This window comes from Dama dama, chromosome 15, assembly GCF_033118175.1.
Source record: "Dama dama isolate Ldn47 chromosome 15, ASM3311817v1, whole genome shotgun sequence".
Taxonomy (NCBI): domain Eukaryota; kingdom Metazoa; phylum Chordata; class Mammalia; order Artiodactyla; family Cervidae; genus Dama; species Dama dama.
In genome coordinates, this window is record NC_083695.1 from 64,620,429 (window position 1) to 64,638,683 (window position 18,255).

The 18,255-nt window shown below is 37.0% G+C and overlaps 1 protein-coding gene across 1 annotated transcript in view; it reads right to left on the bottom strand.

Annotated features, from left to right (window-relative positions):
* TM9SF3 (transmembrane 9 superfamily member 3) overlaps nucleotides 1-18,255 on the bottom strand; it is a 60,854-nt gene that overhangs the window by 15,588 nt on the left and 27,011 nt on the right. The window contains exons 6-9 of the mRNA XM_061162272.1: nucleotides 15,632-15,763; nucleotides 13,265-13,431; nucleotides 7,782-7,876; nucleotides 6,123-6,253 (exon numbers count right to left, since the gene is read on the bottom strand). Coding sequence (XP_061018255.1) covers nucleotides 6,123-6,253; nucleotides 7,782-7,876; nucleotides 13,265-13,431; nucleotides 15,632-15,763 — 525 coding nt within the window. The remainder of the gene's footprint in view (nucleotides 1-6,122; nucleotides 6,254-7,781; nucleotides 7,877-13,264; nucleotides 13,432-15,631; nucleotides 15,764-18,255) is intronic.

The window sequence follows — 18,255 nt, forward strand, 5'->3', positions numbered from 1 at the left end:
CTGATACTCAACCAAATAAACTGGTTACTAAAGAAGAATGTTATCTTACCCCTTGATATTAAATCTGTATTCATCACAACTTTCTTGCCTTCATTAAACTTAAAATGTTAAAGTACTGAATTAGCAAAATTTATTTAGACTAATAGAAGCATGCTTATTATCTGTTTTCTTTCTTGGGTTTCTACATTAAGCTTTCAATTAACTTGAAATTTAGCAACTAAGAGTTAAAAAATCATTAGCCTAATACACTGGTGAAAACCCTGGAACTCAAACTAATATAGGGCCTTCCCTTAGAGCTTCCTAGCCTTTGTTCACGGATCAATGTAAAGTGAAAACAGGGAGGGGGGAAGGAAGGACTCACTCCAGGTTGAGGGCGTCCCCTACTGACAAGAAGAACAAGTTAAAAACAAATACTGCATATCACTCCTTAATACCCCAAAGATGTACCAACTGGTCAACTATTCTCAATCTCAGTCACAAGGCAAGATTGTGAATATTATTTTACCTTTGTTTCCAAACTGGCCTTTTAAGGAAATCCGTGGTGTGAGTAAAATGGAAAGGAAACAGGCAGCCCGAAATGTGCTATTTTGGAATGCTGCTGCCGCCAAGTTGCTCAGTCGTGTCCGACTCTGTGCGACCCCACGGGCTGCAGCCCACCAGGCTCCTCCGTCCATGGGATTTCCCAGGCAAGAGTACTGGAGTGGGTTGCCATTCCCTTCTCTGTTTGGGATGCTAAAGGATATAAATTTCACTGAGGGTGACAGACAGTAATTGCTTATAGGTGGGGTGATTCTCAGGCTTCCCAGGTAGTGCCAGTGATTAAAAAACCCTCCTGCCAATTCAGGAGACTTGAGAGACTCAGGTTCAATCCCTGGGTTGGGAAGATCCCTTGGAGGAGGGCACAGTAACCCACTCCAGTATTGCCTGAAAAATCCCATGGACAGAGGAGCCTAGTGGGTTACAGTTCATGGGGTCGCAAAGAGTTGTACACAACTGAATCGACTTAGCACAAGGTGATTCTTAGAAAATATATCATCTTCTCAGTCATTATGTTTAGGTATTTCCTTGACATGTGCTCAGAGCAGACAATTTTTATCGCTCCTTTTTTACTTATACATTTTATACCTTTATGTCGATATAAAAATTAGCTTCAATTTAAGCATGCTGACAATAGTCAACCTAATAATCAGGACACTGCCAACTCAAACACAAATACTTATAAGAAGCCTATCTTATAGATATTTTCAACACTTCTCATTCTGATTCCTGGCAACTTCAATACTATAACAGAACACACTGGATTTGAAGTTAACAACTTATTCTACAGAGCTGGCCAAAAAGTTTGAGGTTTTCTGTAAGCTGGTATGAAAAAAATTTGAATGAATTTTTTGGCCAATCCAATATAAAGCTAGCATTATCCTGATATCAAACCATTAAAAAAAGATATTACAAGAAAACTGCAGATCCATATTTCTCATAAACATAGATGCAAAACAACAAAAAAGAACAAATTTCAGCAAATTAAATCAAGCTATATATAAAATGGATAATAAAGTGAAAGTGAAGTTGCTCAGTCGTGTCCAACTCTTTACGACCCCATGGACTGTAGCCTACCACACTCCTCCGTCTGTGGGATTTTCCAGGCAAGAATACTGGAGTGGGTTGCCATTTCCTTCTCCAGGAGATCTTCCCAACCCAGGGACTGAAACTGGGTCTTCCGCATTGTAGACTGACACTTCACCGTCTGAGCCACTACATCATAACAAATTGAGGTTTATCAATGGAATTCCAGATTGGTTTAAGAGTCAAAAATCAATCAATGCAATCCACCATATTATCAGACTAAAAAAAGAAAAATCATAGATCATCTCGAAAGGTGCAGAAAAAATTGTTGCAAGAGCCAACCTCCCTTCACAATAAAATAAACTCAGCAAACTAGGAATAGAGGGGAACTTCATCAACCTGATGAAGGACATGTATGAAAAAATGACAGGTAACATTTCTTGATGGCATAAGGCTGAATACCTTACCCCTAAGACTGGGAACAAGATAAAGAGTCTGCTCTCACCTCTTCTGTTCAACACTGGACTGGAGGTTCTAGTCAGTGCAATAAGGCAAGAAAAAGAAAAGAACTAGAGGCTCTAACCAGTGCAGTGAGGCAATAAAAGGTATACAGATTAGAAAGGCAGAAGTAAAACTGTTTATTCTTAGACAACACAATATATGCAAAAAATCTCTGGGAATCTACAAAAAAGAAATAAGAACTAATAAGTGAGTTTAGCCAAGTTGCAGGATGCAAAGCCAATATGCATAAATCAACTATTTTTCTATACACTAGGAACAAGCAACCAAAATTTTTAATTTAAGAAATACCATTTATGAATAAAATAAAAAATATGAAATACTTAGGAGTAATTTCAATAAAAGCTGTACAAAACCAAAACATTAAAATCTACAAAACATTACAAAGAAAAAGTAAGGATGTCTAAATAAATCAAGAGATATACCATGTTCATTAATCAAGACTCAATATTGTTAAGATGTGAATCCTTCCCAAATTTATCCAATAGATTTAACGGAATTCTAATCAGGTTTTTCTGTAGAATTTGACAAGCCAATTCTAAACTTCACACGGAAATGCAAAAAAAATCCAAAACAACTTTGAAAAAGAATTGATTTCAAGACTTACTGTAAAGCTACAATAATCAACACAGTGTGATATTGGAAAAACAAACCAACCAACCAACCCGAATCAATCAATGAAACAACAAAGTAGAAAAGAAAGTCCAGAAATGGATCCAACAAATATATGGTCAATTGATTATACTCTTCTTACAACCTTTGAGAGATCACAAAATAGCACCCATCCATTAATCTTTGTCTCCATTCTTTCCTCACTGTGTTAATTTCTGATTACACCTCATGAATTTCATTTCTGAGACCCCTGAATTCTCATGACATTTTCCCAGTAATGGTAAAATATTTGGATCATGAGAGAGCATTTCCCTAAATATTTGTGAAATCTTTTTTCCTAAAACATAGGGCACATTTCTGATGATTCCCCTCCCAAGGTAAAACAATCTTAAAATGACAAACATGGCTCATGACCTCTTACTTCTCCATCAACTACTCTACCCACTGAGAGACTAAATCATAAAGTATGATAAGTCACGGATCTATCAGTGCATTCTGAGGTGAATGATATTTAGATTGAAAGGTTATCAGTTTCTGTGCTACTTTGTCTCTATGAGTTTAAAACTCTGCAATTTGGTTCTCTGTCCTTTGAAAACCTCCAATATCATTAAGAATCTGAGATTTACAACCCAGAGAAGACTTGATGCCTAAAACATTTTTCAGAATACCCTGGCAAATCTTTCCTCACTCCCAGGAAACCCTCACAGGACCAAAAACTCTGGGTATGACACTTAAATCATTTTTGAACAAATTTCAAAGGAAAAAGGTTACTTTACCAGATTCAATTTAATTTGAAGTACACTCTCTCTAACTCTCTGTAGTATCTTGGCCAGAATAAGCCAACTTTAGGAACAGGTATGTTCATCTCTGAACCATCTTTGACCCCAAATTTCATTTAAATGCTCTCTTATAGAGTTTTGTAATATTCTCTAGGAATCATGCCTTAAGACTAGATGCTAGACATTAGCTTAGATTACTGCTACCACCCTCTATTTATGTTTCGTTTACCTTTAATAAGCTGCTAAGATTGACAAGTACTCAACAAGTTCAATCTGGCATGGATTTAATGGCGTTTATGTACAGGTACATATGACCAGAGAATTTGGGGTCCAGAGACAAACTTCTCCCACTTTCAATCTTATCTTGGGCTAGTCCTCGGGACAACAGAAGTATTCTGACAGAACTCTGGACTCCAAGTGGACACAATCCCCATTGTTCTGGTGCCTCTGCAGGGCAACACAGAAGCTGAAGTCACTCTTACTAAGAATGAATTAAGCCCTCAATTGTGGACTCTCTGAGAAAACAGAACTAGAGCGAAGATCACCCAGAGAAAGGGCTCAACGGGTATGAAATCAAAGGAACAGGGATAGAATAAGCCTGGGGAAGAGTATACAGGATTATTTGAAGACTCTGATTTTAAACGAGGGTATTAAAGTAAGGGATCCAGTTTCTCAGACATATGGGACTTGGGAACTTTACAACTAACAGATTCATCCTCAGACGCTGAGAACCAGAATCAGGTAAACACTAGAGACTGGGTTTAAAGTAGGACAGATAAACTGGCATAGGATGAAGCCCTGGGCATTGAAATTTTTTAAACTTCCATGTGATTCTATGTGTATCCAAGGTTGGGGACCATGGAGTTTATGAGAATAATATAACCATTTTCTTCATAATGTCAACAAGTCAAATAACTTAAAATACAAATTTAAGCAGTTAAAACACTTAATGGACAACTAGGTCAAATATCTCAATTCTTACATTTCATGTTCTAAACAAATTACGATACTCTTAAAAGGAAGAAAAAATTTTAGACCACACACCTGATTACAACCTGAAAGCAGTAGTCCTTCATTACAAAGACCAGGACATTGTAGGAGGATGCTAAGCACCAACAGCCAGTCATTTTATACAATAAAGATCAATTTTATAAACCATCAATTTTATAAACCAATTTTATAAACCATCTCTTGCTCAGCATAGAGTCTGATACTGTACTTGAGTAATCGGTAAGTAATAAAATATCTAAAGGTAAATTACATTGAATGTTAACATTTAAAACCCCATTTACAGAGTGGCAACATTTATAATTTTTGTGAAACAAAGCAACTTTGAAATAACATTTCACCGTAACAAATTAAAAACTTTATGATAAAAATTATAACAGAATCTGAATTTTAATTTTTAAAGCCCTATGATAGTAATTCATTTGGCAGATCACCTTTAAGTAACTTGACTCTCTCTATATAATTTCTGATGGCCTAGAACTACTATAAAGCAAATTATTTTCCAGTTCTCAATGTTACTAATTCTTTTACCCTTTCCTAACCATTATCAGTATCCGTGGCTTGAAAAACAAAAACCAAACCAAAAAAAAGCTTCCAATTTTGAAGCAATCTGCAAAATATTCCTAAATAAAAATTATTAAAGATTTAATAAAAACATATATGCAAGGTATCTCTGAAAAACTTGGACTGTAAAACAACCAATCATCTGGACTTAATTCTGAGACCATTCAGTAACTCCCATATGATAGAAAGAAACCCAAAACAAGGTTAAAATTCAGAGATATGGGTTCCAGTTGCAGTTCTGCCATTAAATCTGTATGACGTTAAACGTTACATTACCTCTCTGAAAAACAGTAACCACCTTGCAACTTGCATTATGTGTGTGTATGTGCGTGTGCATGTCTGCACAAGTGTACACTAGGACTGAAGTCTACTCTATGCCTAAAATTCTGTTTCTAGTAAAATGGTAACAACTGGAAGCATCAAGAGACTGTGAGTTACCTCTATAAAGCACCAGTATTCCTGTGCTTTAGTTTTAATATATTTAAAAAATTTAAAACATTTCAAACTCTGTAATAACATGTAAGATATAAACTAGGATTTAAATATTTATAGCATGTAAGTTATCAATATTAATATAAATGCTTTCATGAGGTTCTAAAAATAGTACCATTACAAAAAAAAAAATGCTACAGTCTTCACTTCCTACCACTGCACTCAACTATCACCTTAAAACACCCATGTTTCTTGCGTGTCATCATCCTTCCTCTGAAATATACTCACCAGTTTCCCTCATTTCTAATAAAACAATACAGTGTTCTCTTTTGTCTTACTTTAAAGTTGACCTTTCACTTCCTTGGTTGACAAAATCAAGAAAAAATTTTCTTTACCTAACTTTCCAGGACTGAGTAGGGACTGGCTGCAAATAGTAAAAGGTAGCGTTATACTTAAGGTACCTCCTAGTTTAGAGGTACCCTGGATAGACGGTAGAGCTCATATTAGAATGCTTATCAGTCAGTCAGTCAGTCAGTCAGTTCAGTCATGTCCGACTCCTTGCGACCCCATCAACTGCAGCATGCCAGGCCTCCCTGTCCATCACCAATATACTCTCAGTCTAAAAGTAAGATTTGAGCAACTCACCATTGTTCCAAAAGGAATGGCTCTCGAAGCATGGTAATAAATGGCTATAAAATTGATGAAGAAGGCAGTGCCACACACCATAGCTGGGATGAGGAATGCACCAATGAACATCTGCTTTATCCATCTCCTTCCTGAAAGAAAAGGGAAACTCTAACGATCAGAGAAGCTAGGTAGACAGACATACATCAATGTTTGAAAGGTGGCTATTTCTCTTCTTAAGTTCCAACTCTTTTCTAGCCTTCTCTTATCCTATACTTTCAATGTCGGACATGGACATGATCAGATCTCCTCAGGACACTGTCAATCAGAAAATAACCTTTAGATTACCCTTGGTAAGATCTGATACTCCTAAATTTAAGTCTGAACTCTGCCAAATTTCAAGAACAAGTGTAGTAAAGTTAAGTTTGGTTGGGTGTTCTTCACTTGCAATCAGACTAAAAGCGAATTTGTGTTCAATTTCCTGTTTTGGGTAACCTGTTCCTCCTGTGGAAACTTTTCTGGAGACCATAAACTGTACAGCTCTTAGCCTAACCAGTTTTCAGATCAAATTCAAAGCAGGCATTACCTCAGGCATCCTTACTTCCTCAGGATGGTAGACCTGTGTGCTAAGACTCATTTCCCATATCTAGAGGGAGAACAGAGAAACTGAACAGCTAACTAAAATAGTCAGGAATCTGCAATGACACTCCTTCAGGCAATCCAAAGAATTATCTCTGTTTACAGTATAGACCACATTAAGTCTGACAGGACCAATTTTTTTTAAAAGCCATGGTAAACCAGGATATCCTGGGGGAATTTTAAATGATCCTGTGCTCTGAGCTCCTCTAGCCTTTATGTCTAGCCTACTAAAAGAAGGGCAGGATCCTCTAATGCTTAGGAAGGGCTAGGAAAATCACATTAGGAAGTCTCTATCCTGAGGAATATAATTTTAACATCTTTCAACAACCTTTCATTCATAAACTGAAATATGCAAATCTACTACTTTTATCACTTTTCTGACCCCAACCAATTATAGGAAAAACAAACGAACTTAAAGACCTTAAATGCCATCACAGAAAGAAACACCACAAGGCAGAAACCTCACATCATACATGAACACCCATCATTTTCAGGTCACAATAGTAAAGCAGCAGGGGGGTATTTCAGATGAAGCTCCTTTAGCAAAAGATTGTGATAGAAAATCTTTCTGCAGGATCTTTTGAAAAGTATTTAAGGGTCAACAGAAATAAACAGCTTTCCTTCCTATTATCCTCCCACTGCCCAGACATATATCCACAAACCATGAAATATGCCTTTATGTTCAGTTGTAAAGCTATAGAGTCTATGAGGAAGCCTCCCATGGAGCACTACTAGGGAATTAGACACCTCAAAGCAAAATAATAATAGTAACTTAAATACACTCTCTCCCACAGCTTCCTCAGGCCTAACTTCACAGTGGACAATGGAGATAATCTACTAATTATTCATAATTTTAGGAAATAAAATGTAAGGATTCCATAAAGAGCAGATGAGAACATGTAACAGGTTTGGTGGAGATTATGTGAAACTGGATAACAAATGACTTTATAATGGCTGTACTGCCCATTTGAAACTACATACACCTTACAGTGAAATATTAGAATCTGTAATTAAAAACACAAACAGTAACTCAGAAATTACCTCCTTGTCTAGCATACAGACTTCCTCCAAAATAACCATTCACTGGAGATGTAGCAGCATAGACAAATATGGCTGTACTGAGCATTGACCCCCTCCTAAAAAGGCAAAACAACATATATGATAAACTAAAACCAATGATTTAAAGAAAATATCATACTATCACATTAACATCAGTTTAACATCAAAGACAAATTTAGCAGTAACAGAAAAAATATATTCCTGGACTGCAGCGGACCTCAAAAGGTTGCCCAGTAAATGAATTTCTAGTTAAAATTACATGTAAATGGTAACAGACTGATCCTACTTTTCTTTAATTTGAAGTTAAATTTCATAATATTCCTAACAAACATTTCACATTTCTTTGGCAAACATACTAGAAGCTGGCACTAAAACTATTTCGCAACCTTGTGAACCAATCGCATCACATGGCAAAGAATATTCATCTGTTAAGAAAATTAATTAGAATATTTCTCTTTACAGTTTAACTGCTTAAGAGTCTTGCCTGCTGACAGAAATAAGATGGAAGTACTGTAACCTATATTACTACTATTACTTTAAATGGTATAGTACTGAGACTTCTATTTAGTTTCCCTTATACTGTTAAAATAGTTTTTAAAAATTCATAAGTCTACAAATCAACATTAACTCAGATCAATAATTTCTAACCTCTTCTTCCAGTAATGCTATCTAGGCAATACAGATCAACTCCCCTATTGAACAAAACTGGACAAAGATATTTTAAATGCCTAATTGCAAAGAGAAATAATAAAATGATAAAATGACAGCATCATCTGCCATAATATAGAAATGTACTTAACTAAAAATAAAGACCATTTCTGAAACTCACCACAACTAGGAAGGTAAAAGTCTGTAGACAGAACGTATAGCCTTGTTAATTTGAGTTAAAGAATACTCTTTTAAACACAACTTACAAGAATATCACACTAATGTGTGTGCTGGAAGGAAACACAACTTTCAAAAATTAACCGTCTTCTGGATAATAATTATTACATTCCATTGTCCGTCTACATAGACTTACAAAGCCACCATACAGTCTTGAAACATGTACCACTTTTCTGCTCAAACACTTAAGCTCAATTTCTTAATGTGTATGTTAAAACACTATATAATATTCAATTACATAAATATACAGCTAAAAAGAAACGTGGCAGCAGTATGTTTCCCATGTTTAAAAGATTGTGGAAAATAAATGAAAAAAATAAATAAAATATTTTTTAAAAGAAAAAAAAAAAAAGATTGTGGGTTTCTCAAAGTTAATCAGTTTGAAAAGCCAAATTTGTTTTTTCAAGAATACAATTAAACATCGCAAGTACTAACTTTTTTTTTCCAGACTATCATTAACAAATTGATCCATTTTGCTTATTACCGGGTGTGTGGATACTGACACAGACACTGACAGAGTTCAGGCTGCTGTCATGTGGTTAAGAGTCCAAAATGACTAGAGAGTTACATTCTCAGTCCCAGAGAGATTTCCATTAAGTGGAAGTGTGAGAATAAGTTACAGTTTTAAAAATCAGATATATACCCTTGCACATCTTTGTTCATAAATATCTGATGGGCATTTTCCACCCAAAATAGACCACTTTCATCTACAATGAAGAAACCTACTCAAGTAGAGAACCATCCTTGCTCATCTCTCTAAGACTGGGGGTGGGGGGAGAGAGGGTGATATCTAAGTAGCTGCTTTACCTACACTTGCCATCCCACCACTACAAAGCATTTACCAGACTTACTCATACCTTCTCAAACACCATGCTTTCTCCAGGGTTAATATCACACTAATTGGCACATACACATTGATGCTGATCCTCTATCTATCTAAGTATTTTCTTCTTTCCTGATTGCCATGATCATCACTGAACAAAGTAATTGTCACAGGTTATATACATTTATCTGCTTTTTATCCTCTAGAATCCTTGAGATTTCTACTCCTGGAGTGAGTCTTACAAATTTTACGTGCAAGTTTTTTCATTTTCTCATCACTGTGCATTTTTATTATCTCTATCTTCATATCTAGAGCACTGAAGGTTAAGAGACAAGTTCAGGAGTCACAGTGAAAGTGGTGTCACTTGCTCAGTCATGTCCAACTATTAGCTAGTCCATGGAATATAGCCCATCAGGCTCCTCTGTCCATAGGATTTTCCAGACAGGAATACTGGAGTGGGTTGCCATTTCCTTCTTCAGGGGATCTTCCTGACCAAGGGATTGAACCCAGGTCTCCCACATTGCAGGCAGACTCTTTACCATCTAAGCTATCAGGGAAGAGTGTCGAGGTTCAAATCTCAGCTTACTAACACTCCTTACTAATAGCTGTGTTATCTTACTCAAATTACTCAACCTCCCTGAGCTTCACCTTTCTCATCTGTGGGTTGAAGATAATAATAGTCCCTTCACAGGGCTGATGTGAGGATTAAATGAGCTAATGAGCAAAAAGCTACTAACATGGAACCTCAATAAGGTTAGTCACTCTGATCTCATAATAATATTCAGAGGTGTAGTACTTATCATGCAAGTGATTAAGTATGTTCACTTCAAATGGTAGAAAAACCACTGATAACAATGACAGGCTTAAATAACAATGCATGACTTGCCTGCTAATAACCATCTATTAAGTGGGGATTCTTATTTCTAAAAGCTGAAGGTCTATAAGCACAAGAGCTTCAGCATTAAAAAATGAATTGCCAACATTGAAACACTAACATTTGAGAAAGAACAAAGCAAAAATTTGGATTCTAGGAGAAGTTGCCTGTGTGTGCGCTAAGTCGTTTCAGTCATGTCTGACTCAGTGCGACCCTGTGGACTGCAGCCTGCAGGCTCCTCTGTCCATGGGATTCTCCAGGCAACAGTACTGTAGCGGATTGTCACTTCCTCCTTCAGGAAATCTTCCCAACCCAGGGATCGAACCTGTGTCTCTTATGTCTACCTACACTGGCAGGCAGGTTCTTTACCACTAGCACCACCTGGGAAACCCCTAGGAGAGGTTCAGTTCAATTCAGTCCAGTTCAGTTCAGTCGCTCAGTCATGTCAACTCTTTGTGACCCCGTGAATCGCAGCACACCAGGCCTCCCTGTTCATCACCAACTCCCGGAGTTTACTCAAACTCATGTCCATCAAGACAGTGATGCCATCCAGCCGTCTCATCCTCTGTCGTCCCCTCCTCCTCCTGCCCCCAGTACCTCCCAGCATCAGGGTCTTTTGCAATGAGTTAACTCTTCACGTGAGGTGACCCAAGTATTGGAGTTTCAGCTTCAGCATCAGTCCCTCCAATGAACACCCAGGACTGATCTCCTTCAGGATGGACTGGTTGGATCTCCCTTGCAGGGACTCTCAAGAGTCTTCTCCAACATCACAGTTTAGAAGCATCAATTCTTCGGCGCTCAGCTTTCTTCACAGTCCAACACTCACATCCATACATGACCACTGGAAAAACCATAGCCTTGACTAGACAGACCTTTGTTGGCAAAGTAATGTCTCTGCTTTTTAATATGCTGTCTAGGTTGGTCATAACTTTCCTTCCAAGGAGTAAGCATCTTTTAATTTCATGGCTGCAATCACCTTCTGCAGTGATTGGAGCCCAGAAAAATAAAGTCTGACACTGTTTCCACTGTTTCCCCATCTATTTCCCATGAAGTGATGGGACCAGATGCCATGATCTTAAGTTTTCTGAATGTTGAGCTTTAAGCCAACTTTTCACTCTCCTCTTTCACTTTCATCAAGAGGCTCTTCAGTTCCTCTTCACTTTCTGCCATAAGGGTGGTGTCATCTGCATATCTGAGGTTATTGATATTCCTCACGGCAATCTTGATTCTAGCTTGTGCTTCTTCCAGCCCAGCGTTTCTCATGATGTACTCTGCATAGAAGTTAAATAAGCTGACAATATACAGCCTTGACGTACTCCTTTTCCGAATTTGGAACCAGCCTGTTGTTACATGTCTGGTTTGAATTGCTGCTTCCTGACCTGCATATAGGTTTCCCAAGAGGCAGGTCAGGTGGTCTGGTATTCCATCTCTCTCAGAATTTCCCACAGTTTATTGTGATCCACACAGTCAAAGGCTCTGGCATAGTCAATAAAGCAGAAATAGATGTTTTTCTGGAACTCTCTTACCCACTACTAAATACCCAATACTAATTTCTAACACTGTGACTATATAGTCAGTGTCAATTCCATAGTGATGAATTTAATCCAGTATTTAATGTGAAGGATGATGTAGTCTCATGTAGAAAGGGGTTTCCCAGGTGGCACTAGTGATAAAGAATCTGCCTACCAGTGCAGCTTTTCTTGAATTTGACATTTAGTTTACTTGAAATATATTATATCCTAAAATTAGAACTACCTACAAGACACTGAAGTTTAGGTTTTGGCCAATTATTTTAAGGTTTATGTGGTAACTAAAATACAAAGGTTACATTAAAGAAATATAACAAACTACAGAGAAATACCTTTGTTGACTAACACACATTCATTTCAGGTCAGTAAGCACTGACTGAGGAACCTGAATACACAGAGCTCTTCAGGCACTCGGAGACACAAAGGTAAGGCCCAGTCTCTACTCTCAAGGAGCTTACTGTCCAGTGCAAGGAAAAATCAGTTATAGTTAAACATTTAATATGTAACTAAAGAGTCCTGCTTCCAGCAACAATCTGTCACTTGTCCACCAAATGCCAGGCATATATAAGCAAGCACCATCAGGAACTTCAACAGAGGTATGAAATGTAACAGGAGACAAGTGTCATTCTGATTGAGGACTTCATGGGGTGGCATCTACACCCCAGGCTCAGAGTGTGTTTGCTTTGTTGCGGTCATGGCTCCCTGAGCACAAGGTTATAGGACTACTCAATAAAGACTTAAGATATCCATGAATGTACAACTTTTTCTTAGGATCCAAAGGCCTCACATTAAAGATTTCTTGCAACTGGTTTTGTCTTCAAAGACACAGTGTACCAGAAACCATGTAAAGACAGAATAAAGGAAAAACCATGCAATTATTGTTCTAACCTCATGTGCCTTTTCCACCACTCTTTTTAGTGTTATCTACAATGCTTTCTTCTATTCTGTAGAGCTCCAAATTTTGGAGGCAAATGTGAAGTACTAACTCACTAAATGGGTAATCCTTGTGTGCTTCTTAGAAGATCTAATTGGACCTTCAGCTTTCATAAAAGTGTCCACTCACTTTGTCAAAGAACTCTTGATTTGTAACTGCTCATACCTCTAATGAAAAATAATCTTTATAACCAAGCAAAGTATTCAATAAGGTTAGTAATTTTAGAAGATAACAGGAAAGTATATTTATTATAGCTGCAGAATACTGTTCACTATTTGTTTGCAATAATGGCACTTATGCTTTTTAAATTCTAAGATAATTAGGATCAGCGATATTTAATATGATTGACTTAAAGGTTCAATTATTAAAACTATTCAAGAACAATGAAAAAGTAATAAAGTTATAAACATATGAACTTACTCTGTATACAGATCTTCTATCATTGCAACAATAATAACAATGAGAGACACAGCAAATATCTGACATCCAGAACCAATGAGAGAGGAAAATATCAGTGGGTGACTTGATGGTCTAAATACATCTCCATGTACCTGCTTCCATCCATACTCATCTCCAAGGTCTCTATCCTATATATATATATATGTGTTGAGAGAAAAGAAAATAATCCAGAATGAAATTAAAACACATAAAATAGCTTAAAAAATTACAACTACAGTTGTAAGTTCCCTCCCTACAAACTTAGAGCTATTAAAAGTTTCAAAATATCAAGAAAAGACATTTTAAATTTAAAATAATTTCTGACTTAATAACTTATTATGTTATAAAGTGTGATATTACTGAAACTCAGAAAGGTGGCTCCTGGTTGTACTCAGAAAATCTCAAAGAATGGAAAAAGAAGAAGTCTGGGAGCAAAAAGAAACGGTCACACAGGGAGAAAAGCCCAGCAGCTCTGAACATTACTTTCAGATGCTATTCTTGACATTACATCATAACTATGGCTCATGTATGACCAGGGCCCAGGTGGAGAACAAAAGAAAAGATTAAAACCAGTACTAGATGCCCTAGCAATGCAGAAATGCCCCTTATAGCCTGGAGCCTAAGAAAATACATGGGGAATATATTGAATAGTTAAATATTATTTAACTGTCTTATCAGTCAGTTCAGTCACTCAGTCATGTCCTATTCCTTGCGATCACATGGATGGCAGCACACCAGGCTTCCCTGTCCATCACCAACTCCCAGAGTTTGTGCAAACTCATGTCCATTGAGTCAGTGATGCAATCAAACCATCTCATCCTGTCGCCCCCCTTCTCCTCCTGCCTTCAATCTTTCTTAGCATCAGGGTCTTTTCTAACGAGTCAGTTTGTTGCATCAGGGGGCCAAAGTACTGAAGTTTTAGCTTCAGCATCAGTCCTTCCAATGAATATTCAGGATTGATTTCCTTTAGGATGGAATTGTTGGATCTCCTTGCAGTCCAAGGGACTCTCAAGACTTCAACACCACAGTTCAAAAGCATCAGTTCTTTGGTGCTCAGCTTTCTTTATGGTCCAATTCTCATATCCATACATGACTACTGGAAAAACCATAGCTTTGACTAGACGGACCTTTGTTGGCAGAGTAATGTCTCTGCTTTTTAATATGCTGTCTATAGTGCTTTTCTAAACAAAACATTCAATTACGTCTTTTCAACCTGAGTAAGCAAGTATCTAAAACAGTGTTTCTTAACAAATGTCAATCAGTCCCTCAAGATAATCTCTGGGTTTCTTTTGGTGGTGGCAGGGGAGGGGGAGTGGTCTGGGTCAGCTATATTTGAGAGGCAGCAAATATTTCATGTTTTCATACTGTTCATGGGGTTCTCAAGGCCAGAATACTGCAGTGGTTTGCCATTCCCTTCTTCAGTGGACCGTGTTTTGTCAGCAACTGAACTGAACTGAAATAGTTCATCGAGCCTCTGATATTTCACAAGACATATATGCATATTAAAGTTTTAATTGAACTGTTTTCAAAGCTTATTTAATGATGGAGCATACCTACACAGAATATTCATTAACAACTGATCACTCTGCTGTACATTTGATACTAACACAACATTATAAATTAACTACATTTCATTTTTTAAAAAGGGAAAAAAAAAACCAAAAGAATAGCCATTAACATTCCCTGATGGTCAGGACTCTGTGCTATCACTGTCAAGGGCATGGGTTCAACCCCTCGTCGAGGAGCTAAGATCCTACAAGTCATGCAGTGTGGTCAAAAAAATTAACAAACAAACCACACTTTTGCTCATTTATAACACTGTTCTATAATTTAGTAAAAATAATTTCAAAAGCAAACCTCTGAACAATCTGAACTAAATGTAAATCAATCCTTCCACCAACTCTTAATTTCATGAAATATTTAGCAGCATTAGAAAGATACCAATACAAATTGACAACCTCCTAGCTGCAATTCTGAAATCAAAAGCTCTGAAAAGTGAGTCTGTTTCACAAGCTTGACATATCCTTCTCTGGTGGCAAATCTCAAGACTGAACTAACAAGAGATTACTTACACTGTTTATGTTATTTGTCCCACTTAGGGTGAACATTCATATATTTTGCTGAAAACACATTAATGTATTTGATTGTAGGACATTTAATCAGGGCAACTTAAAAACATTAAAATATTTGATTAGAGACCCCTCTGGGAGTTTATATCTTTCTAAAGCCTGAAAATTCTGAATTCTAAAGATCAGCTGATCTCAGGATTATAAACCTACTTCCAATATTCAAAAACACTTGAGTTCAATTTTTTTGTAAATACAATGTATTAATAAAATGTTTGCTTACCATGTCATCCATTTCTTCTTCTTTACTATACCGGGCATAATCTTTTCTTAAAGTTCTCATTAAAATCATTGAAACTAAGCCCACCAAGAAGATAACCATCATGAAGGAGTTGAAAATTGAAAACCAGTGAATCTAGAATAACAGAAAATAAAGTATTACTTACATGAAATACCAGTTACAAAATTCACAGGTTTCATGATGACAATGGAATGTTTATGCAAAAGAAAAAAAAAACAACACAAAAATCTTCTAAAACTTTTACATGAAAATCCAAAATTAAAATACACTGAAGAAGAGTAATCAAAGAGATTGGCTTTCTTTCCAGTAAGCTTCAGATGCATTAAAAGTATGATACTGTATATATAGATTATCACAATCAAATTGTACAAATAAAGTACAATTTGGCCACATGAAGTATGCTATTCAGTATTACAGAGAAAGAAAATGGGTTTTGGAGTCAAAATACAGTTTAAACACAGGCCCTGAACCCCAGTTTTCCTTCATCAAAGATGAAGGAAATGATACTGTATCATAAGTGATTTGTACATTTTAATACATATGTAAGCCACATGTCACCACTGTCTGGCACACGTCAGTGAATACTCAATAAATATTAGTTCCCTTCCCTCTAACTGAGCAACAACCTGAAAACCTTATCAAAATGACAAGACTAAACCATCATAGTTGGGTGCTGTGGACTTAAGCCACCTTCCTATCCATAGTACAGAGAACTCTGATGTACTCCATAGTTTGTCAATGTCCCCAAGGCTCTTGACTTTGATTTCACCCATACATTTGTCAAAAAATTACATTCAGATGCAGCACATCTGACTTCAACTATGTCTCTGGCACTGTCCATCAATTTCTTTACATTTTAATTCCCCAAAATTCTTCCTTATGGGTAGTTTCAAAATTTCTCCTCTCTCATTTCATTTTTTCCCCTTCCTCTCCATTCCCATGCCATCACCTCTCACCTGATAGCTCTAATGGCCTCCTACGTGATGACTTTTATGTTTGGTCTTTCCCCTTCCTTTCAGTCTATCCTGTAACAGCTAATCCAGTACATCTTTCTGAAACATCATGTTCATATATCGTTTCTCTATTCTAAAACTTACAGTAACATTCCCTATTTTTTCACATATCAAAGTGAAAGTGTTAGTCGCTCACTCATGTCCAACTCTTTGCAACCCCATGGATAGTAGTCCACTAGGTTCCTCCGTCCATGGGATTTTCCAGGCAAGAATACTGGAGTGGGTTGCCATTTCCTTCTCCAGGGGATCTTCCTGACTCAGGGATCGAACCCAGGTATCCTGCACTGCAGGCAGACTCTTTACCTTCTGAGACACCAAGGAAGCTTGCATATCAAACCTAAACTATTCACATATAAAGTTTATCACAAAAGTATCTCTTAAGATTTATAAATGCACTATATAAAAATAGGTTTTTACAAAGATGTGCTTTTGTTGCTACTCTGGAAATTAATGACCCAGAAAAGGACAAGAGAGAAAAAATTATACATACATATATATGTGTGTACATATACACACAGACACACAAAACTCATAACTTTTTTCAGTCAATTTATCAAATTTTTGAAAAGAAGTTTTATACAGTTACTGTTTGGTAATAAGAACGATATGCCCCCAAATGTTAAAATTTCTAGCAAAGCTCTCTATTTTCTAATCAAAGATGCAAACTTTAATACCTATTATAATGTACTACTAATAACCTGACATTTTATAATATTCCTTTATCCCCCAAATTGTAAAATGTTGTATGATTCTGAAGTTATTAACCAAGGGAAATATTTCTTTAAAACAATAAAGAAATGAGCTGTCACACAGCAGTGACTAACCCAATGAACTGCTGCCTCCAGCGCCCTCTAGTGTTGCTAATCCTAAAAGTGGCACTCCAGGTTTACCACCACCATTAGAACAGTGGAGATTAATATACCACCAGTGCTGCTTCTTCCTGAGCACCTACTATGGAAGGTTTTATACCAGAGGTTTTATAAACATGGTCAAATGGAGTTTCACAACAACTCTGCAAAGTAGTAGAGTTGCAACCCCCGCTTCACTGCTGAAAAGAAGCTAAAAAACTGAGTCCTTTCATCAAGGTTACAGTAAATGACAGAGACAGAGTTTACATGCAGTTGGAGCTCCAAAGTCTGTGCTGGTAAGTCACTGTATAACAAACAATCCCAATGCTTCACAGTAGATCCCATCCACTACTGCCTACTCAAGGAAAAAGGTTCATTAATTCTCCCCATCTTCTGCATCGTCAGTTTTGTACTCTTTACGGAACCCCATCAACATACAAACATGTTTTCCTTACATTTCAAAAAACAAAACATAAAACACCCCAACTCCCTCCTGATCCCATCTTTCCTGCTGACTACTGCACCATTTCTTCACTCCCATTAGTAGCCAGACTTGTTGCCTCCAATTACTCTCCCCTCATTCTCTTACACCAGCTCTGTAGAGATTGTGCCCCACTACTATACCAAACTTGTTCTTTGTCAAGTTCACTGATGACTCCAGATGAATCCACAGTTACTGTCAGTACTCACCTTACTGACCCATCAGCAACAATTCAGAACTAATCTTTCTATCCTCCATGACAGA